Source organism: Babylonia areolata, chromosome 12 (assembly GCF_041734735.1).
Source record: "Babylonia areolata isolate BAREFJ2019XMU chromosome 12, ASM4173473v1, whole genome shotgun sequence".
Classification (NCBI taxonomy): Eukaryota; Metazoa; Mollusca; class Gastropoda; order Neogastropoda; family Buccinidae; genus Babylonia; species Babylonia areolata.
In genome coordinates, this window is record NC_134887.1 from 1,205,576 (window position 1) to 1,230,343 (window position 24,768).

Sequence of the window (24,768 nt, forward strand, 5' to 3'; positions counted from 1 at the left end):
CAACTGATGATTTATCAGTGTTCAGAGTGAAGCAAGAGACAACTGATGATTTATCAGTGATCAGAGTGAAGCAAGAGACAACTGTTGATGATTTATCAGTGTTCAGAGTGAAGCAAGAGACAACTGATGATGATTTATCAGTGTTCAGAGTGAAGCAAGAGACAACTGATGATTTATCAGTGATCAGAGTGAAGCAAGAGACAACTGATGATTTATCAGTGATCAGAGTGAAGCAAGAGACAACTGATGATTTATCAGTGATCAGAGTGAAGCAAGAGACAACTGTTGATGATTTATCAGTGATCAGAGTGAAGCAAGAGACAACTGATGATTTATCAGTGATCAGAGTGAAGCAAGAGACAACTGATGATTTATCAGTGATCAGAGTGAAGCAAGAGACAACTGATGATTTATCAGTGATCAGAGTGAAGCAAGAGACAACTGTTGATGATTTATCAGTGATCAGAGTGAAGCAACAGACAACTGATGATGATTTATCAGTGTTCAGAGTGAAGCAAGAGACAACTGATGATTTATCAGTGATCAGAGTGAAGCAAGAGACAAGTGTTGATGATTTATCAGTGATCAGAGTGAAGCAAGAGACAACTGTTGATGATTTATCAGTGATCAGAGTGAAGCAAGAGACAACTGATGATTTATCAGTGTTCAGAGTGAAGCAAGAGACAAGTGATGATTTATCAGTGATCAGAGTGAAGCAAGAGACAAGTGATGATTTATCAGTGATCAGAGTGAAGCAAGAGACAACTGATGATTTATCAGTGATCAGAGTGAAGCAAGAGACAACTGATGATTTATCAGTGTTCAGAGTGAAGCAAGAGACAAGTGATGATTTATCAGTGATCAGAGTGAAGCAAGAGACAACTGTTGATGATTTATCAGTGTTCAGAGTGAAGCAAGAGACAACTGTTGATTTATCAGTGATCAGAGTGAAGCAAGAGACAACTGATGATTTATCAGTGTTCAGAGTGAAGCAAGAGACAACTGATGATTTATCAGTGATCAGAGTGAAGCAAGAGACAAGTGATGATGATTTATCAGTGTTCAGAGTGAAGCAAGAGACAACTGATGATGATTTATCAGTGATCAGAGTGAAGCAAGAGACAACTGATGATTTATCAGTGATCAGAGTGAAGCAAGAGACAACTGATGATGATTTATCAGTGTTCAGAGTGAAGCAAGAGACAACTGATGATTTATCAGTGTTCAGAGTGAAGCAAGAGACAACTGATGATTTATCAGTGATCAGAGTGAAGCAAGAGACAACTGTTGATGATTTATCAGTGATCAGAGTGAAGCAAGAGACAACTCTGCCCCTTCCTATCTCTCTGGCTGCCTTCACCTCTACACTCCATCTCACTCTCTACGATTAGCTTCGGATCCACTCTGTTTACGCATTCCCAGATTCAAACATTTGACTGTTGGCCGCCATTCTCTCTCTGTCTCTGGACCTTGCAAGTCTGGCCTTAACTCTCTCCATACGAACGGCGAAAGAGACGACGTTAACAGCGTTTCACCCCAATTACCACCATCAAAATATTGCAAGTGGAAGGCTCTTATACTGAAGAGGTGAATGTTGACAAAGAATTCCACAATTCTGACGACGGAAGCTAAAGGTTGGGTCATTCAGACACCCACTGGACATCCGAGGGGTCTGTGTAGAGGAGAAGATTCAGCGCTATATAAATACCATTAATATTATTATTATTATTATAAAGGCCCCAACAGACATACTGAAAAAAAATCAACAGCACAAACATTTAACTTTGATGAGACATGCATAAACACATGCATGTAAGCATAATAACAGACATCCCAAAAAAGACGTTTAAATTGACATGTATTTTTCACTTTTTGTCACAACTGATTTCTCTGTGTGAAAATGTGGACTGCTCTCCCCAAGGGGATAAACTGCAATACAATACAATACAATACAATACACGTCATATCCTAATGGTCACTGACCTTCAAACAGACACGTGCAACAGATTCAAACAATTTCTTCCTCCTCCCTGTTCACACATGCTATTTCATGCACACTCACACACACACACACGTGCATACACACGCACACACACACACACATATGGTCACACACACACACACACATAACTAGTGTGTTCATTCAGTCAACTCTCTGCTGACGATGAACGTGATCCACACAATGTGGCAGTGGCACCCCTTCAGGCCAGTGGGGCGTGTCCTAGCGCGGAGGTATTTTGATCTTGAGAGTCTTGAGATTTCGCAGGAAGAACCTGAGGACAATGATACTGAGGATTAGTGTTGTTCTAAATGACACTTATATTGCACTTGTATTCAGTCACATAGCAAGCTGTAAGCACTTTACAAATACAGAGTTATTTGCTCAACAGGCTGCCTACCTGGGTAGAGCTGAATAAGAGCTGGCTTTGAGTGCTCATCATGTGTTTCCTGTGTCATTCGGTCATGTGCATGCACACACATGTATAGTGGAGTGATGTTTTCTTCCTAATTTTGCCAGGGACAACCCTTTTGTTGCTGTGAGTTCTCTTCCATGTGCTAACGGCACGCTGCAAAAAGGGCTTGGTGTATGGTCTCAATTGAATGACTAGCATCCAGACCACCACTGAAGGTCTAGTGATGAGTGTCAGATTCCATCCTGCACCAAAAATTCTCTGGCTTCCTAGAACTAGTAGAAGGTTTTACCAGCACAGCACTTGTTAGCAGAAGAGGGCAACGTTCACGGTTTTTCCACTTTATACATGTGCATGTGTAGCAATAAAGCACAGTGACAAACACATTGCCAACACACAGTATACGGCACTGAGAAGAAAAAGGTGAAGCCGCATCAATACACCAGGATGGAGGGAGGGAAGGAAGAGAGGGAGGGAGAGAGGGAAGGAAGGAGGGAGAGAAGGAAGGAAGGGAGGGAGGGAGAGAGGGAAGTAAGGGAGGGATGGAAGGAGGGAGAGAAGGAAGAAAGGAGGAAGGGAGGGAGGGAGAGAGGGAAGTAAGGGAGGGAAGGAAGGAGGGAGGGAGAGAGGGAAGTAAGGGAGGGATGGAAGGAGGGAGAGAAGGAAGAAAGGAGGAAGGGAGGGAAGGAAGGAAGAAGGAGACTGACCTGGGCACAGGAGCGGCGATGAAGATGTTGGAGTGACCTCTCCACTCAGGAAGCAGCAGTGCCTTGGCGTGCAGGTGTAAGGGGAGGTAACGCACCTGGGCTTGTCGCAGCCCCAGCTTCTGCAGAGCCTCTGGGAACAGTTTCTGTCAGACACCAAACTTCATCATTACTGTCAGGGAACAGTTTCTGTCACATCACAGACACCAAACTTCATCATTACTGTCAGGGAACAGTTTCTGTCACAGACACCAAACATCATCATTACTGTCAGGGAACAGTTTCTGTCACAGACACCAAACTTCATCATTACTGTCAGGGAACAGTTTCTGTCACAGACACCAAACTTCATCATTACTGTCAGGGAACAGTTTCTGTCACAGACACCAAACTCATCATTACTGTCAGGGAACAGTTTCTGTCACAGACACCAAACTTCATCATTACTGTCAGGGAACAGTTTCTGTCACAGACACCAAACTTCATCATTACTGTCAGGGAACAGTTTCTGTCACAGACACCAAACATCATCATTACTGTCAGGGAACAGTTTCTGTCACAGACACCAAACTTCATCATTACTGTCAGGGAACAGTTTCTGTCACAGACACCAAACTTCATCATTACTGTCAGGGAACAGTTTCTGTCACAGACACCAAACTTCATCATTACTGTCAGGGAACAGTTTCTGTCAGACACCAAACTTCATCATTACTGTCAGGGAACAGTTTCTGTCAGACACCAAACTTCATCATTACTGTTGCTCACTGTCACGCCCACCACTCAGGGCCATGTCAGGACTGTCAAACCATACAACCCGCGTCAACACAAAGCTATCACCTCTACACTGTACACACACAAAACAAACCCCACCTCAAACAAGACAAAGCCACAAAACGCTTCATGACACATATTCCTAACCATTTAGCACCTTAGGGCATATAACACTAAGCCTTCTAAACGCTGAGTACGTCAGCTCTTCCGCTTAATTCACCATCCAAAGATTTAAAAATCATCAGAAATTAAAAATCAATATTTCAAAGCCAAACAAAAAATACATTCAAAAATGGCTATATAAACTAATAACACTGTAGAATTGACAGCTGGTGCCCATCCCAGTGTTTACAATTTCACCACCTAATTGTCCAGGTTTGATTGAAAAAAGAAAGGGGAATGGAGTGGGAAGGCAGAAAAAAGAAAAACAACAAAAAAGGATGGAAAAGGCAGAGATAAAGAGAGCAACAAAAAACAGGACACTTCTAGTGGCACAGAATTTCCAGAAAGCGGGGATGCTATTTCTGCATCCAACAGCAAAGTGGTCAGACACCATGACCACTGACATCAACAGGCATGACAACACCCCACAGATGTCAGACACCATGACAACACCCCACAGATGTCAGACACCATGACCACTGACATCAACAGGCATGACACCACCCCACAGATGTCAGACACCATGACAACACCCCACAGATGTCAGACACCATGACCACTGACATCAACAGGCATGACAACACCCCACAGATGTCAGACACCATGACCACTGACATCAACAGGCATGACAACACCCCACAGATGTCAGACACCATGACAACACCCCACAGATGTCAGACACCATGACCACTGACATCAACAGGCATGACAACACCCCACAGATGTCAGACACCATGACCACTGACATCAACAGGCATGACAACACCCCACAGATGTCAGACACCATGACCACTGACATCAACAGGCATGACAACACCCCACAGATGTCAGACACCATGACAACACCCCACACATGTCAGACACCATGACAACACCCCACACATGTCAGACACCATGACCACTGACATCAACAGGCATGACAACACCCCACAGATGTCAGACACCATGACAACACCCCACACATGTCAGACACCATGACAACACCCCACACATGTCAGACACCATGACAACACCCCACAGATGTCAGACACCATGACAACACCCCACACATGTCAGACACCATGACCACTGACATCAACAGGCATGACAACACCCCACACATGTCAGACACCATGACAACACCCCACAGATGTCAGACACCATGACAACACCCCACAGATGTCAGACACCATGACAACACCCCACACATGTCAGACACCATGACAACACCCCACAGATGTCAGACACCATGACAACACCCCACAGATGTCAGACACCATGACAACACCCCACAGATGTCAGACACCATGACAACACCCCACAGATGTCAGTCACCATGACAACACCCCACACATGTCAGACACCATGACCACTGACATCAACAGGCATGACAACACCCCACAGATGTCAGACACCATGACAACACCCCACAGATGTCAGACACCATGACAACACCCCACAGATGTCAGTCACCATGACAACACCCCACACATGTCAGACACCATGACAACACCCCACACATGTCAGACACCATGACCACTGACATCAACAGGCATGACAACACCCCACAGATGTCAGACACCATGACAACACCCCACACATGTCAGACACCATGACAACACCCCACAGATGTCAGACACCATGACCACTGACATCAACAGGCATGACAACACCCCACAGATGTCAGACACCATGACAACACCCCACAGATGTCAGACACCATGACCACTGACATCAACAGGCATGACAACACCCCACAGATGTCAGACACCATGACCACTGACATCAACAGGCATGACAACACCCCACAGATGTCAGACACCATGACAACACCCCACACATGTCAGACACCATGACAACACCCCACAGATGTCAGACACCATGACCACTGACATCAACAGGCATGACAACACCCCACACATGTCAGACACCATGACAACACCCCACACATGTCAGACACCATGACAACACCCCACACATGTCAGACACCATGACAACACCCCACAGATGTCAGACACCATGACAACACCCCACAGATGTCAGACACCATGACAACACCCCACACATGTCAGACACCATGACAACACCCCACAGATGTCAGACACCATGACAACACCCCACACATGTCAGACACCATGACCACTGACATCAACAGGCATGACAACACCCCACACATGTCAGACACCATGACAACACCCCACAGATGTCAGACACCATGACAACACCCCACACATGTCAGACACCATGACCACTGACATCAACAGGCATGACAACACCCCACACATGTCAGACACCATGACAACACCCCACACGTCAGACACCATGACAACACCCCACACATGTCAGACACCATGACCACTGACATCAGCAAAAGGATTCTGACACTGAAGAGGGTGCCAACATTTCTCTGCATGAAATGCACAAAAATGGTTAAATAATACAACAAATGCGCAAAAACAGAACAAGCTGAATAAGAATACCGTTTGAAATTTTAATGAGATCGAGCTGCATTGAACACTGAACCTGTGGCTGCCTGAGCTGCCCCCCCCCCCCCTTCCCCCAAACACACACAGAAACAGACACACACACACACACCCACCAAACACACACACACACATGCAGAGTACCTGAGGAGCCAGTCTGTCCATGTGGGAATACTTGTGGTCACCCAGCACGGGACAGTTCAGGGCCTGGGCCAGGTGGACTCGGATCTGGTGCTGACACACCACACCACTTCACTTCACTTCACTGCCACACCACACCACATCACTCCACTTCACTGCCACACCACACCACACCACACCACTTCACTTCACTGCCACACCACACCACACCACACCACACCACTTCACGTCACTGCCACACCACACCACACCACACCACTTCACTGCCACACCACACCACACCACTTCACTTCACTTCACTGCCACACCACACCACTTCACTTCACTGCCACACCACACCACTTCACTTCACTGCCACACCACACCACACCACACCACACCACTTCACTTCACTGCCACACCACACCACACCACACCACTTCACTTCACTGCCACACCACACCGCACCACACCACACCACTTCACTTCACTGCCACACCACACCACACCACTTCACTGCCACACCACACCACACCACTTCACTTCACTGCCACACCACACCACTTCACTTCACTTCACTGCCACACCACACCACTTCACTGCCACACCACACCACACCACACCACTTCACTTCACTGCCACACCACACCACACCACTTCACTTCACTGCCACACCACACCACACCACTTCACTTCACTGCCACACCACACCACACCACTTCACTTCACTGCCACACCACACCACACCACACCACACCACTTCACTTCACTGCCACACCACACCACACCACTTCACTTCACTTCCACACCACACCGCACCACACCACACCACTTCACTTCACTGCCACACCACACCACACCACTTCACTTCACTTCCACACCACACCGCACCACACCACACCACTTCACTTCACTGCCACACCACACCACACCACTTCACTTCACTGCCACACCACACCACACCACACCACTTCACTGCCACACCACACCACACCACACCACTTCACTTCACTGCCACACCACACCACTTCACTTCACTGCCACACCACACCACACCACACCACTTCACTGCCACACCACACCACACCACTTCACTTCACTGCCACACCACACCACACCACACCACACCACTTCACTTCACTGCCACACCACACCGCACCACACCACACCACTTCACTTCACTGCCACACCACACCCACACCACTTCACTTCACTGCCACACCACACCACACCACACCACACCACTTCACTTCACTGCCACACCACACCACACCACACCGCACCACACCACTTCACTTCACTGCCACACCACACCACACCACTTCACTTCACTGCCACACCACACCACACCACTTCACTTTACTGCCACACCACACCACACCACACCACACCACACCACACCACTTCACTTCACTGCCACACCACACCACACCACACCACTTCACTTCACTGCCACACCACACCACACCACACCACACCACACCACTTCACTGCCACACCACACCACACCACACCACACCACACCACTTCACTGCCACACCACACCATACCACACCACACCACACCACACCACTTCACTTCACTGCCACACCACCTCTGACATGGACACCATGTTTCTAGGACAGGACGGGGAAGGGGGGGGGTGAATGTTGACCTCTGACCTGGACACCATGTTACTAAGACAGGACGGGGAAGGGGGGTTGGGGGGGGAGGTGACCTCTGACCTGGACACCATGTTACTAAAACAGGACGGGGAAGGGGGGTTGGGGGGGGGGAGGTGACCTCTGACCTGGACACCATGTTACTAAAACAGGACGGGGAAGGGGGGTTGGGGGGGGGGAGGTGACCTCTGACCTGGACACCATGTTACTAAGACAGGACGGGGAAGGGGGGTTGGGGGGGGAGGTGACCTCTGACCTGGACACCATATTACTAAGACAGGACGGGGAAGGGGGGGTGGGGGGAGGGAGGTGACCTCTGACCTGGACACCATATTACTAAGACAGGATGGGGAAGGGGGGTTGGGGGGGGAGGTGACCTCTGACCTGGACACCATATTACTAAGACAGGACGGGGAAGGGGGGTTGGGGGGAGGGAGGTGACCTCTGACCTGGACACCATGTTACTAAGACAGGACGGGGGGAGGTGGGGGAGGAAGTTGACCTCTGACCTGGAGGCCTGTCAGGGGCCTGCACTCCAGCAGTGCCATGCTGTGCAGGTGAGCCAGTACCCTGTACTGTGTGACGGCTGCCCGGCTGTCAGCGCCCCGCCCCCCTCTCCTCTTCACTGCACCCCCCTCCACACGCTGCTCCGGCCTGACCACCGTCTGCACACATCATCATCATCATCATCATCATCATCATGACCACCGTCTGCACACATCATCATCATCATCATCATCATGACCACCATCTGCACACATCATCATCATCATCATCATCATCATCATCATCATCATCATCATCATCATCATGACCACTGTCTGCACACAGTCATCATCATCATCATCATCATCACCATCATCATCACCATCATCATCATCATCATCATCATCATCATCATGACCACTGTCTGCACACATCATCATCATCATCATCATCATCATCATCATGACCACTGTCTGCACACATCATCATCATCATCATCATCATCATCATCATCATCATCATCATCATCATGACCACTGTCTGCACACAGTCATCATCATCATCATCATCATCACCATCACCATCATCATCATCATCATCATCATCATGACCACTGTCTGCACACAGTCATCATCATCATCATCATCATCACCATCATCATCATCATCATCATGACCACTGTCTGCACACAGTCATCATCATCATCATCATCATCATCATCATCATGACCACCATCTGCACACAGTCATCACCATCATCATCATCATCATCATCATCATCATGACCACTGTCTGCACACAGTCATCATCATCATCATCATCATCATCACCATCATCATCATCATCATCATGACCACTGTCTGCACACAGTCATCATCATCATCATCACCATCACCATCACCATCATCATCATCATCATCATCATGACCACCATCTGCACACAGCATCATCATCATCATCATCATCATCATCATCATGACCACTGTCTGCACACAGTCATCATCATCATCATCATCATCGTCATCATTTTCATCATCATCATCATCGTTATTATCATCATCAATGTTGTCGTCATGGTCAGAAATATAGGTAAGGTCCTGTGGAGTGTAGCGCTGATGAGGTCAGAAAGATAGGTCCTGTGGAGTGTAGCACTGATGAGATCAGAAAGATAGGTCATGAGGAGTGTAGCACTGATGAGGTCAGAAAGATAGGTCGTGAGGAGTGTAGCACTGATGAGGTCAGAAAGATAGGTCGTGAGGAGTGTAGCACTGATGAGGTCAGAAAGATAGGTCGTGAGGAGTGTAGCACTGATGAGGTCAGAAAGATAGGTCCTGTGGAGTGTAGCACTGATGAGGTAAAAAAGATAGGTCGTGTGGAGTGTAGCACTGATGAGGTCAGAAAGATAGGTCCTGTGGAGTGTAGCACTGATGAGATCAGAAAGATAGGTCATGAGGAGTGTAGCACTGATGAGGTCAGAAAGATAGGTCGTGAGGAGTGTAGCACTGATGAGGTCAGAAAGATAGGTCGTGAGGAGTGTAGCACTGATGAGGTAAAAAAGATAGGTCATGAGGAGTGTAGCACTGATGAGGTCAGAAAGATAGGTCGTGAGGAGTGTAGCACTGATGAGGTCAGAAAGATAGGTCATGAGGAGTGTAGCACTGATGAGGTCAGAAAGATAGGTCATGAGGAGTGTAGCACTGATGAGGTCAGAAAGATAGGTCCTGTGGAGTGTAGCACTGATGAGGTCAGAAAGATAGGTCATGAGGAGTGTAGCACTGATGAGGTAAAAAAGATAGGTCGTGTGGAGTGTAGCACTGATGAGGTAAAAAAGATAGGTCGTGGTGTAGCACTGATGTAGCACTGATGAGGTCAGAAAGATAGGTCATGAGGAGTGTAGCACTGATGAGGTCAGAAAGATAGGTCGTGAGGAGTGTAGCACTGATGAGGTCAGAAAGATAGGTCGTGAGGAGTGTAGCACTGATGAGGTCAGAAAGATAGGTCATGAGGAGTGTAGCACTGATGAGGTAAAAAAGATAGGTCGTGAGGAGTGTAGCAATGATGAGGTAAAAACGACAGGTCGTGAGGAGTGTAGGCCCAGTCAGAGGGGTCAGCAACAAATGAAGACAGAAACCAAAATTACACCAGTACCTTGTAGACCCCGTTGACATTCTCTCTCACCAAAGGTATGTCGATCACACCTGCAATCAAACCATCCTGTTACCTTCACTGACAACTCTCACTCTTCACAGTTGACTGGTGTACTCATCAACACATTTCAAACACACATCAAGTCCATTCTCAAAACAAACAAACAAACAAAAATGAGCGATAAGCAATCATTTATATACATGGTAGACATGTGAGATTTCAATCCTTTTCGGATCCCTGACAGGTGACAGCCCATTTCTGATTGTGTCTGATCCCTGACAGGTGACAGCCCATTTCTGATTGTGTCTGATCCCTGACAGGCGACAGCCCATTTCTGATTGTGTCTGATCCCTGACAGGTGACAGCCCATTTCTGACTGTGTCTGATCCCTGACAGGTGACAGCCCATTTCTGATTGTGTCTGATCCCTGACAGGTGACAGCCCATTTCTGACTGTGTCTGATCCGTGACAGGTGACAGCCCATTTCTGACTGTGTCTGATCCCTGACAGGTGACAGCCCATTTCTGATTGTGTCTGATCCCTGACAGGTGACAGCCCATTTCTGATTGTGTCTGATCCCTGACAGGTGACAGCCCATTTCTGATTGTGTCTGATCCCTGACAGGTGACAGCCCATTTCTGATTGTGTCTGATCCCTGACAGGTGACAGCCCATTTCTGATTGTGTCTGATCCCTGACAGGTGACAGCCCATTTCTGATTGTGTCTGATCCCTGACAGGTGACAGCCCATTTCTGATTGTCTGATCCCTGACAGGCGACAGCCCATTTCTGACAAGAATGCTTGACAGCAGTAGTCAAAGGGTTAAGGCATGCTAAAGGTTAAAGGTTCCCCAGTCTTTGACAGCCATCAGAGCGGTGAATTCCTATCCACGGTGTCCAGGGCTGGGCATGTGAAGGTTAAAGGTTCCCCAGTTTTTCAAGGCATTCAGGGCGGTGAATTCCTATCCACGGTGTCCAGGGCTGGGCATGTGAAGGTTAAAGGTTCCCCAGTCTTTCAAGGCCATCAGGGCGGTGAATTCCTATCCACGGTGTCCAGGGCTGGGCATGTGAAGGCGGGGCCTAGTCCTCTCCTTCCCCAACCCGTCAGGTGACCACTGACACCTGGCTGGAGTGCCGGAAGTCGAAATAAAGTGCCTTTCCCAAGGACACCACACCTTGCCCACTGGTGAACACACCTTACCCAAACAGGGCCTCCAGCCCTGTCACTGGTGAACACACCTTACCCAAACAGGGCCTCCAGCCCTGGTCACTGGTGAACACACCTTACCCAAACAGGGCCTCCAGCCCTGTCACTGGTGAACACTGGATGAGAAGTACAATGCCTTACTGATTCTGCCAACGACTGGATTGAACTGACTTACAGTTCTCAGTACAACCCGCCTCCCACCCACCCACACGCACACACACATACACCACACCCCTGAGTTCTGTGTCTGGGTTTTCCCTCCTCCCCTTCATTTTTCAAATTCAGAACACAACACACTGAGTTGTCTGGGTTTCCCCTCCTCCCCTTCATTTTTCAAATTCAGAACACAACACACTGAGTTGTCTGGGTTTTTTTTACCACTTCAGTTAGTTCAGTTACTACGGAGGCATCACTGTGTTCGGACAAACCAATATACGCTACACCACATCTGCTAAGCATATGCCCAACCAGCAGCATAACCCAACACGCTTACAACGCTACCAGTTTCAGTTTCAGTTTCTCTAGGAGGAATCACAACGTTCAGGCAAATCCATGATATACGCTACACCACATCTGATGGGCAGACGCCTGACCAGCAACATAATCCAACATGCTTGGGCAGGCCTTGAGTGCATGCATATATATGTGAGTACCTGTCAAGTGTGTAGTGCACACGGGACCTGGGTTTATCATCTCATCTGAAGGACTAGACGCTCAGTCTGATTTTCCAGTCACACTGGGAGAAAGGGGGAGAGAGGGATTTGAACCCACACCCTCCTGGACTCTGTGTTGACAGATGAGGAGCGTCATAAACATTCTGCCACCTCCCAACAGGAGAAGAGGAAAAAAAGGTGGGGGTGGGGGGTCGTGGGGGGGGAGCGGGGGGGAGGAAAAAAGCGGTGACCTTCAGGGGGCTGGGGAAGGCCCTTGGTGATGGCCCAGTATGTCTTGCAGACCTCACGGCGCCGGAACATCCCCACCAACTGCCAGGCCACTTCCGCCGTCCTGCACAACACTTCCACTTTCACTTTCTTTCTTTCTTTTTTTTATATATATTTTTTTAAATTTTTACCCTTGAAAACAAGTTTCTATTCTATTCCCCCTGTTTTCCAATATGAATCACGATTACAGCTTCCATATATCAAACTTCAATGTGCTCTAATCAGAAAGAAATATATATATATATATGTACAAATACAAATATATATATACACATATATTCACTTCTGTTCATATATCGTCAATAGACATGTCTTGTGGTCCAAGGAAGGAAACAAAACCAACAACAATTGGAAATGTGCCAGGTTGACAAAATGGAAGAACATCAAATATGGTGACAATCATATCTGGGTGATTTTCAACAAATACAGACAATAACAAATAAGGGACATACACACAAAGACAGAGTAAACAAACAAAACAAACCATAAAAAATATGTGTACATACATACATATCCGTATACACACAAGCTCATATACTTACATATGTATACACACACACATACATACAAACACCTACACATACATATATACATACATTCACACCTGATGTATGGCCTTGTCACATCATACACACCTGATGTATGGCCTTGTCACATCATACACACCTGATGTATGGCCTTGTCACATTATACACACCTGATGTATGGCCTTGTCACATTATACACACCTGATGTATGGCCTGTCACATTATACACACCTGATGTATGGCCTTGTCACATTATACACACCTGATGTATGGCCTTGTCACATTATACACACCTGATGTATGGCCCTGTCACATGATTATACACACCTGATGTATGGCCTTGTCACATCATACACATCTGATGTATGGCCTTGTCATTTCATACACATCTGTATGCGGCTTTATCACATTATACACATCAGATTACAGTTTCGTCATGTCATACACATCTAATGCATGGCCATGTCATGTTATAGACACCTGATGTATGTACACAGAACATACTGACACACAAACACAACAAAAACGACACACCAGCAGCACAGAGTGACACACCAACAGCACAAACATGACACACCAACAGCACAAACATGACACACCAACAGCACAGACTGACACACCAACAGCACAAACATGACACACCAGCAGCACAGAGTGACACACCAACAGCACAGAGTGACACACCAACAGCACAGAGTGACACACCAACAGCACAAACATGACACACCAGCAGCACAGAGTGACACACCAACAGCACAGAGTGACACACAAACAGCAGCACAGAGTGACACACCAACAGCACAGAGTGACACACCAGCAGCACAGAGTGACACACCAACAGCAGCACAGAGTGACACACCAACAGCAGCACAGAGTGACACACCAACAGCACAGAGTGACACACCAGCAGCAGCACAGAGTGACACACCAACAGCAGCACAGAGTGACACACCAGCAGCACAGAGTGACACACCAACAGCACAGAGTGACACACCAACAGCAGCACAGAGTGACACACCAACAGCACAGAGTGACACACCAACAGCACAGAGTGACACACAAACAGCAGCACAGAGTGACACACCAGCAGCACAGAGTGACACACCAACAGCACAGAGTGACACACCAACAGCACAGAGTGACACACCAACAGCAGCACAGAGTGACACACCAACAGCACAGAGTGACACACCAACAGCACAGAGTGACACACCAACAGCACAGAGTGACACACCAACAGCACAGAGTGACACACAAACAGCAGCACAGAGTGACACACAAACAGCAGCACAGAGTGACACACCAACAGCACAGAGTGACACACCAGCAGCACAGAGTGACACACCAGCAGCAGCACAGAGTGACACACCAGCAGCACAGAGTGACACACCAACAGCACAGAGTGACACACCAGCAGCACAGAGTGACACACCAGCAGCACAGAGTGACACACCAACAGCAGCACAGAGTGACACACCAGCAGCACAGAGTGACACACCAACAGCACAGAGTGACACACCAACAGCAGCACAGAGTGACACACCAACAGCACAGAGTGACACACCAACAGCACAGAGTGACACACAAACAGCACAGAGTGACACACAAACAGCAGCACAGAGTGACACACCAACAGCAGCACAGAGTGACACACCAGCAGCACAGAGTGACACACCAACAGCACAGTGACACACCAACAGCAGCACAGAGTGACACACCAGCAGCAGCACAGAGTGACACACCAACAGCACAGAGTGACACACCAACAGCACAGAGTGACACACCAACAGCACAGTGACACACCAGCAGCAGCACAGAGTGACACACCAACAGCACAGAGTGACACACCAACAGCACAGAGTGACACACCAGCAGCACAGAGTGACACACAAACAGCAGCACAGAGTGACACACCAGCAGCACAGAGTGACACACCAGCAGCAGCACAGAGTGACACACCAACAGCAGCACAGAGTGACACACCAGCAGCACAGAGTGACACACCAGCAGCACAGAGTGACACACCAACAGCACAGAGTGACACACCAACAGCAGCACAGAGTGACACACCAGCAGCACAGAGTGACACACCAGCAGCACAGAGTAACACACAAACAGCAGCACAGAGTGACACACCAACAGCAGCACAGAGTGACACACCAACAGCACAGAGTGACACACCAACAGCAGCACAGAGTGACACACCAGCAGCACAGAGTGACACACCAACAGCAGCACAGAGTGACACACCAGCAGCACAGAGTGACACACCAGCAGCACAGAGTGACACACCAACAGCAGCACAGATTGACACACCAACAGCAGCACAGAGTGACACACAAACAGCAGCACAGAGTGACACACCAACAGCACAGTGACACACCAACAGCACAGAGTGACACACCAACAGCAGCACAGAGTGACACACCAACAGCAGCACAGAGTGACACACCAACAGCAGCACAGAGTGACACACCAACAGCACAGAGTGACACACCAACAGCAGCTCAGAGTGACACACCAACAGCACAGAGTGACACACCAGCAGCAGCACAGAGTGACACACCAGCAGCACAGAGTGACACACCAACAGCAGCACAGAGTGACACACCAGCAGCACAGAGTGACACACAAACAGCAGCACAGAGTGACACACCAACAGCACAAACATGACACACCAACAGCACAGAGTGACACACCAACAGCAGCACAGAGTGACACACAAACAGCAGCACAGAGTGACACACCAACAGCAGCACAGAGTGACACACCAACAGCACAGAGTGACACACCAGCAGCACAGAGTGACACACAAACAGCAGCACAGAGTGACACACCAACAGCACAGAGTGACACACCAGCAGCACAGAGTGACACACCAACAGCACACACATGACACACCAGCAGCACAGAGTGACACACCAACAGCACACACATGACACACCAACAGCACAGAGTGACACACAAACAGCAGCACAGAGTGACACACAAACAGCACAGAGTGACACACCAGCAGCACAGAGTGACACACCAGCAGCACAGAGTGACACACCAGCAGCACAGAGTGACACACAAACAGCAGCACAGAGTGACACACCAGCAGCACAGAGTGACACACCAGCAGCACAGAGTGACACACAAACAGCAGCACAGAGTGACACACAAACAGCAGCACAGAGTGACACACCAACAGCACAGAGTGACACACCAGCAGCACAGAGTGACACACCAACAGCACAGAGTGACACACCAGCAGCACAGAGTGACACACCAGCAGCACAGAGTGACACACCAACAGCACAGAGTGACACACAAACAGCAGCACAGAGTGACACACCAACAGCACAGAGTGACACACAAACAGCACAGAGTGACACACCAACAGCAGCACAGAGTGACACACCAGCAGCACAGAGTGACACACCAACAGCAGCACAGAGTGACACACAAACAGCACAGTGACACCCTAGCAGCACACACACGACACAGCAGCAGTACACACACGACACAGCAGCACACTGTGATGCCTACCTGGCCAAGAGCATGACCCCGGTGGTGTCCTTGTCCAGGCGATGAACCAGGTGCAGTCCGTCCAGACTGTGGCGCCCCCTGTGCAGCCGCTCAGCCAGGGGCTGCAGGAGTTGTCCCACACTGACCCTCACGCCTGGACCTCCTGCATCACACACCTCCACACACTGACCTTGACGTCCTACATCACACACCTCCACACACTGACCCTCACGCCTGGACCTCCTGCATCACACACCTCCACACACTGACCTTGACCTCCTGCATCACACACCTCTACACACTGACCTTGACCTCCTGCATCACGCACCTCCACACACTGACCTTGACCTCCTGCATCACGCACCTCCACACACTGACCCTCACGCCTGGACCTCCTGCATCACACACCTCCACACACTGACCTTGACCTCCTGCATCACGCACCTCCACACACTGACCCTCACGCCTGGACCTCCTGCATCACACACCTCCACACACTGACCTTGACATCCTGCATCACACACCTCCACACACTGACCTTGACCTCCTGCATCACACACCTTCACACACTGACCTTGACCTCCTGCATCACACACCTCCACACACTGACCTTGACATCCTGCATCACACACCTCCACACACAGACCTTGACCTCCTGCATCACACACCTCCACACACAGACCTTGACCTCCTGCACCACACACCACACACAGACCTTGACCTCCTGCACCACACACCTCCACAAACTGACCTTGACCTCCTGCACCATGCACCACACACTTCCACAAACTGACCTTGACCTCCTGCACCACACACTTCCCCAAACTGACCTTGACCTCCTGCACCACACACCTCCAAATACTGACCTTGACCTCCTGCATCATACATCATCACAGCACCAAGCGGAGATAAGTGAACATGTTTCACTGTCAAAGTCAAGTTGTGTACAGATTTTGGCCAGGGAAAACCCTTAGACCTTAGTTTGTCTTCTATAGCACCCAAGGTCTGCTAGAGGGGGTGGGGTGGGCTAAAAACCCCCGTCCATATGGGCACTGAAACCATGGACATAGATACTGCCTTCCTTGACTGGCATCACACACACAGCTTACCATGACATCACACACATAGCTTACCTTGACATCACACACACAGTTTACCATGTGAACAGTTCTAACTCAACCCTGACATCACACATAGCTTACCATGTGAACAGTTCTAACTCAACACTGACATCACACACACAGCTTACCATGTGAACAGTTCTAACTCACACACACAGCTTACCATGTGAACAGTTCTAACTCAACACTGACATCACACACACAGCTTACCATGTGAACAGTTCTAACTCAACACTGACATCACACACACAGCTTACCATGTGAACAGTTCTAACTCAACACTGACATCACACACACAGCTTACCATGTGAACAGTTCTAACTCAACCCTGACATCACACACACAGCTTACCATGTGAACAGTTCTAACTCAACACTGACATCACACACACAGCTTACCATGTGAACAGTTCTAACTCAACACTGACATCACACACACACAGCTTACCATGTGAACAGTTCTAACTCAACACTGACATCACACACACAGCTTACCATGTGAACAGTTCTAACCCAACACTGACATCACACACACAGCTTACCATGTGAACAGTTCTAAACACTGACATCACACACACAGCTTACCATGTGAACAGTTCTAACTCAACACTGACATCACACACACAGCTTACCATGTGAACAGTTCTAACTGAACCCTGACATCACACACACAGCTTACTATGTGAACAGTTCTAACTCAACACTGACATCACACACATAGCTTACCATGTGAACAGTTCTAACTGAACCCTGACATCACACACACAGCTTACCATGTGAACAGTTCTAACTCAACACTGACATCACACACACACACTTACCATGTGAACAGTTCTAACTCAACCCTGACATCACACGCACACCATGTGAACAGTTTTAACTCAACACCTGACATCACACACACACAACTTACCATGTGAACAGTTGTAACTGAACACTGACACCACACACACAGCTTACCATGTGAACAGTTTTAACTCTGACATCACACACACAGCTTACCATGTGAACAGTTCTAACTCTGACATCACACACACAGCTTACCATGTGAACAGTTTTAACTCTGACATCACACACACAGCTTACCATGTGAACAGTTCTAACTCAACACTGACATCACACACACAGCTTACCATGTGAACAGTTCTAACTCAACACTGACATCACACACACAGCTTACCATGTGAACAGTTCTAACTCAACACTGACATCACACACGCACCATGTGAACAGTTCTAACTCAACACTGACATCACACACACACCATGTGAACAGTTTTAACTCAACACCTGACATCACACACACATAGCTTACCATGTGAACAGTTGTAACTGAACACTGACACCACACACACAGCTTACCATGTGAACAGTTTTAACTCTGACATCACACACACAGCTTACCATGTGAACAGTTCTAACTCTGACATCACACACACAGCTTACCATGTGAACAGTTTTAACTCTGACATCACACACACAGCTTACCATGTGAACAGTTCTAACTCAACACTGACATCACACACACAGCTTACCATGTGAACAGTTCTAACTCAACACTGACATCACACACACAGCTTACCATGTGAACAGTTCTAACTCAACCCTGACATCACACACACAGCTTACCATGTGAACAGTTCTAACTGAACCCTGACATCACACACACAGCTTACCATGTGAACAGTTCTAACTCAACACTGACATCACACACACAGCTTACCATGTGAACAGTTCTAACTCAACACTGACATCACACACACACAGCTTACCATGTGAACAGTTCTAACTCAACACTGACATCACACACACAGCTTACCATGTGAACAGTTCTAACTCAACCCTGACATCACACACACAGCTTACCATGTGAACAGTTCTAACTGAACCCTGACATCACACACACAGCTACCATGTGAACAGTTCTAACTCAACACTGACATCACACACACAGCTTACCATGTGAACAGTTTTAACTCTGACATCACACACACAGTTTACCATGTGAACAGTTCTAACTCAACACTGACATCACACACACAGTTTACCATGTGAACAGTTCTAACTGAACACTGACACCACACACACAGCTTACCATGTGAACAGTTTTAACTCTGACATCACACACACAGTTTACCATGTGAACAGTTCTAACTCAACCCTGACATCACACACACAGCTTACCATGTGAACAGTTCTAACTCAACACTGACATCACACACGCACCATGTGAACAGTTCTAACTGAACCCTGACATCACACACATAGCTTACCATGTGAACAATTCTAACTCAACACTGACATCACACACACAGCTTACCATGTGAACAGTTCTAACTCAACACTGACATCACACACATAGCTTACCATGTGAACAATTCTAACTCAACACTGACATCACACACACAGCTTACCATGTGAACAGTTCTAACACTGACATCACACACACACTTACCATGTGAACACTTCTAACTGAACCCTGACATCACACACACACTCACCATGGGATGGCAGGCCATAGGGTTTGTTCACAGCAATGAAGTCATCTGCAAAGGGAGAGTAGTTGTCTTTCAATGAATTCACACTTCAGAGGGCAAGTGACAAATATCTCAACATCACCAACACACACACACATGCACGTGCGCGCACACACACACACACACACACACACACATACATTCACACACACACACACTCACAAAGTGAAACAGTCTCACACACACACACACACACACACACACAAACACACACTTGTAGCAAGAACATGTTTTCGCCTACCCTGATAAATGCGTGGTATCAATTCCCGGACTGTGGATTTTAAATTTTCATCCTCAGTTTCTTTCTTACACAATGGGCAGATTCCATCTTTTTCCTAACTATATCAGGAAATGTGTTCACCGATTTCAGACATCCAAAATGTAAATCATGCCAATTCATAGTTCACATATCATATCAATTCATATTCAGCTGGATGTAGGATTCCACAGAGGGAAGGGTGTTAAAATGTCCATGGAAACTAAACGTGTCACTTGTGCTGCTGCGTTCCTCCCATGGCTGGCAGCAGGCAGCAGTGTCTGTGGAGTGGAGCCTTGTGGAACGTCCCACCATACACCCGTCACTGTACACTTTTTCTTCTAGTATTGACTTTCACTTTTGAATGTTACTGTTTAAAAGGTAGAGAGAGAGAGAGAGAGAGAGAGGGAGAGAGAGAGAGAGGGAGAGAGAGAGAGGAGTGGTCAGCTGGGGAAAACCAGGTACAAGCAGGTGGAATCCCAGGGAAATATTTGAAATAATCAAAGTACAATTCAAGAAAATTACTTGATGGATACATAAAAAAGAAGTTGTCAATTTAGCAAGGGAAACAACTGACGATGAATGTAAAAAAAAATCCACGTTCCCACCTGTGATGAAACACTTTTGTGCAGGTTAGGCTTTATCAGATCACAGTAAAACATCATATGCTTAACTGTCATATCACTGAAACTTGCTGTTACAGTGCAAGGGCAATAGTTGGTCCGTCATGAAAATGATAACAGTCTGAAAATTCGTCTTAAAACTGTTCAGCGAATTAGACGAAGTCTGAGACAGTTAATGTCTTTGTGCCCTGATCAAAGTTTGCCTGCATCCTACTGTTCTGCATTCCCATACATACAATTTACAAAACCTCATCAATACATAAAGTGTTACAAATTCTGCTTCTTGAGATGAGAAACTCCTGAATTATTCATTCAGTGTTTATGGAATATCTATGAAATATTTATACTCACTGATGTGCTCATACATATCTGTACTGGTGTTTGTGAGAGAGACAGAGATTGAGAGAGAGACTGAGACTGAGAGAGAGAGTGTGAATGTCTTTGCCTGCACAGGAACACACACTACGGATATATATGAACAAAAATATATACCATCAAGTATATATGTGTATTCATGTTATCTGTGCTTTCTTGATGTTATCTATGTGTTCTTGTTGATATATGTGTATTCATGTTATCTGTGCTTTCTTGATGTTATCAATGTGTTGATGATGTTATCTATGATGTTTTCTATGTATCCATGATGTTATCTATGTATTGATGATGTTGTCTGTGCATTCTCAATGTTATCTATGTATTGATGATGTTATCTATGCATTGATGATGTTATCTATGCATTGATGATGTTATCTATGTATTCATGATGTTATCTATGTATCCATGACGTTATCTGTGTATTGATGATGTTATCTATGTATTGATGATGTTACCTGTGCATTGATGATGTTATCTATGTATTGATTGATGATGTTATCTATGTATTGATGATGTTATCTATGTATTAATGACGTTATCTGTGTATTGATGATGTTACCTGTGCATTGAAGATGTTACTTGTGCATTGATGATGTTGTCTATGTATTGATGATGTTATCTATGCACTGATGATGTTACCTATGCATTGATGATGTTATCTATGCATTGATGATGTTATCTATGTATTGATGATGTTATCTATGCACTGATGATGTTATCTGTGTATTGATGATGTTATCTATGTACTGATGATGTGATATGTATTGATGTTATCTGTGTATTGATGATGTTATCTATGTACTGATGATGTTATATGTATTGATGATGTTATCTGTGTATTGATGATGTTATCTATGCATTGATGATGTTATCTATGTATTGATGAGGTTATCTATGCATTGATTATGTTATCTATGTATTGACGAAGTTACCTGTGCATTCTTGATGTTATCTATTAATGAAGTTATCTATCTATTCATTATACAGTGTCTGTGCATTCTTGATGTTATCTTTAAAAAAAAGAACAAAGAACAAAGCCCCAAACGTGTACCATTTTCATGACATTATCTGTGCACCTTGTTCTTTAAAACAAAGAACAAAGAACAAAGCCCCAAACGTGTACCGTTTTCATGACATTATCTGTGCACCTTGTTCATTAAAAAAACACAACAAAGAACAAAGCCCCAAACGTGTACCATTTTCAAAGAGCAGACTGCCGGCCAGAAGCTGGGTGACCTCTGCAGAGGTCATGTGATCCACATTGGGCACCTGCTCCTTCAGCATCTGCACTCTGCTGCCCCCCACACCTGCCCCGGCCACATCCCCACCTGTACACACACACACAACACACGTACATGTATACATGGACACACACACACACACACACACACACACATTTTTACATGCACACACACACACACACAACACATACATATACACACAACACACACACATGCACACACACACACAACACACACACATCACACACATACACACACACATACACTCACACATGCACACACACATACACTCACACACACAAACAAGCACATGCACACAGGCAAGGACATTACAGTCAACAAAGTGAAACTGGGGACTGACCCTGTGAGTTTATGCTAACTGTAGCTCATGAAAAATAGTTTATGCAAACTGTAGCTCATGAAAAATAGTTTATGCTAACTGTAGCTCATGAAAAATAGTTTATGCAAACTGTAGCTCATGAAAAACAGTTTATGCAAACTGTAGCTCATTGAAAAACAGTTTATGCAAACTGAAGCTTATGAAAAATAGTTTATGCAAACTGTAACTCATGACAAAATAGCTTATGCAAACTGTACCTCATGACAAAACAGCTTATGCAAACTGTAACTCATGACAAAACAGCTTATGCAAACTGTAACTCATGACAAAACAGCTTATGCAAACTGTAACTCATGACAAAATAGCTTATGCAAACTGTAACCCATGACAAAATAGCTTCTGCAAACTGTAGCTCATGACAAAATAGCTTCTGCAAACTGTAACTCATGACAAAATAGCTTCTGCAAACTGAAACTCATGACAAAATAGCTTCTGCAAACTGTAGCTCATGACAAAATAGCTTCTGCAAACTGTAACTCATGACAAAATAGCTTCTGCAAACTGTAGCTCATGACAAAATAGCTTCTGCAAACTGTAGCTCATGACAAAATAGCTTCTGCAAACTGTAACTCATGACAAAATAGCTTCTGCAAACTGTAGCTCATGACAAAATAGCTTCTGCAAACTGTAACTCATGACAAAATAGCTTCTGCAAACTGAAACTCATGACAAAATAGCTTCTGCAAACTGTAGCTCATGACAAAATAGCTTCTGCAAACTGTAACTCATGACAAAATAGCTTCTGCAAACTGTAGCTCATGACAAAATAGCTTCTGCAAACTGTAGCTCATGACAAAATAGCTTCTGCAAACTGTAACTCATGACAAAATAGCTTCTGCAAACTGTAACTCATTATGGGGTGCAGCGGAAGGGGGGGTGGGGGGGGGGTGATTTTGTTGTTGTTTTGCTTTGTTGTTGTTGTTTTTGTTGGTTATTTTTTGTTTTTTTACAACTAACATGTAACATGTTTGAAATAGTTCAGAGTTAAATTAGGAACCCCACTGGCCCTTTGGAGTAATTCTACCAATTTATTGTTCTATAATTATGAAAGATTTTAAAATTAAATTCTGTGTGTGTATGTGTGTGTGTGTGTGTGTGTGTGTGTG

The 24,768-nt window shown here is 46.4% G+C and overlaps 1 protein-coding gene across 1 annotated transcript in view; it reads right to left on the minus strand.

Annotated features, from left to right (window-relative positions):
- Positions 1-1,236: 1,236 nt before the first annotated feature.
- Positions 1,237-24,768, minus strand: part of LOC143288297 (uncharacterized) — a 29,235-nt gene continuing 5,703 nt past the window's right edge. The window contains exons 3-11 of the mRNA XM_076596647.1: positions 23,218-23,349; positions 20,732-20,776; positions 17,133-17,274; positions 13,038-13,138; positions 10,928-10,977; positions 8,804-8,959; positions 6,658-6,747; positions 3,119-3,261; positions 1,237-2,273 (exon numbers count right to left, since the gene is read on the minus strand). Coding sequence (XP_076452762.1) covers positions 2,222-2,273; positions 3,119-3,261; positions 6,658-6,747; positions 8,804-8,959; positions 10,928-10,977; positions 13,038-13,138; positions 17,133-17,274; positions 20,732-20,776; positions 23,218-23,349 — 911 coding nt within the window. The 3' untranslated portion in view covers positions 1,237-2,221. The remainder of the gene's footprint in view (positions 2,274-3,118; positions 3,262-6,657; positions 6,748-8,803; positions 8,960-10,927; positions 10,978-13,037; positions 13,139-17,132; positions 17,275-20,731; positions 20,777-23,217; positions 23,350-24,768) is intronic.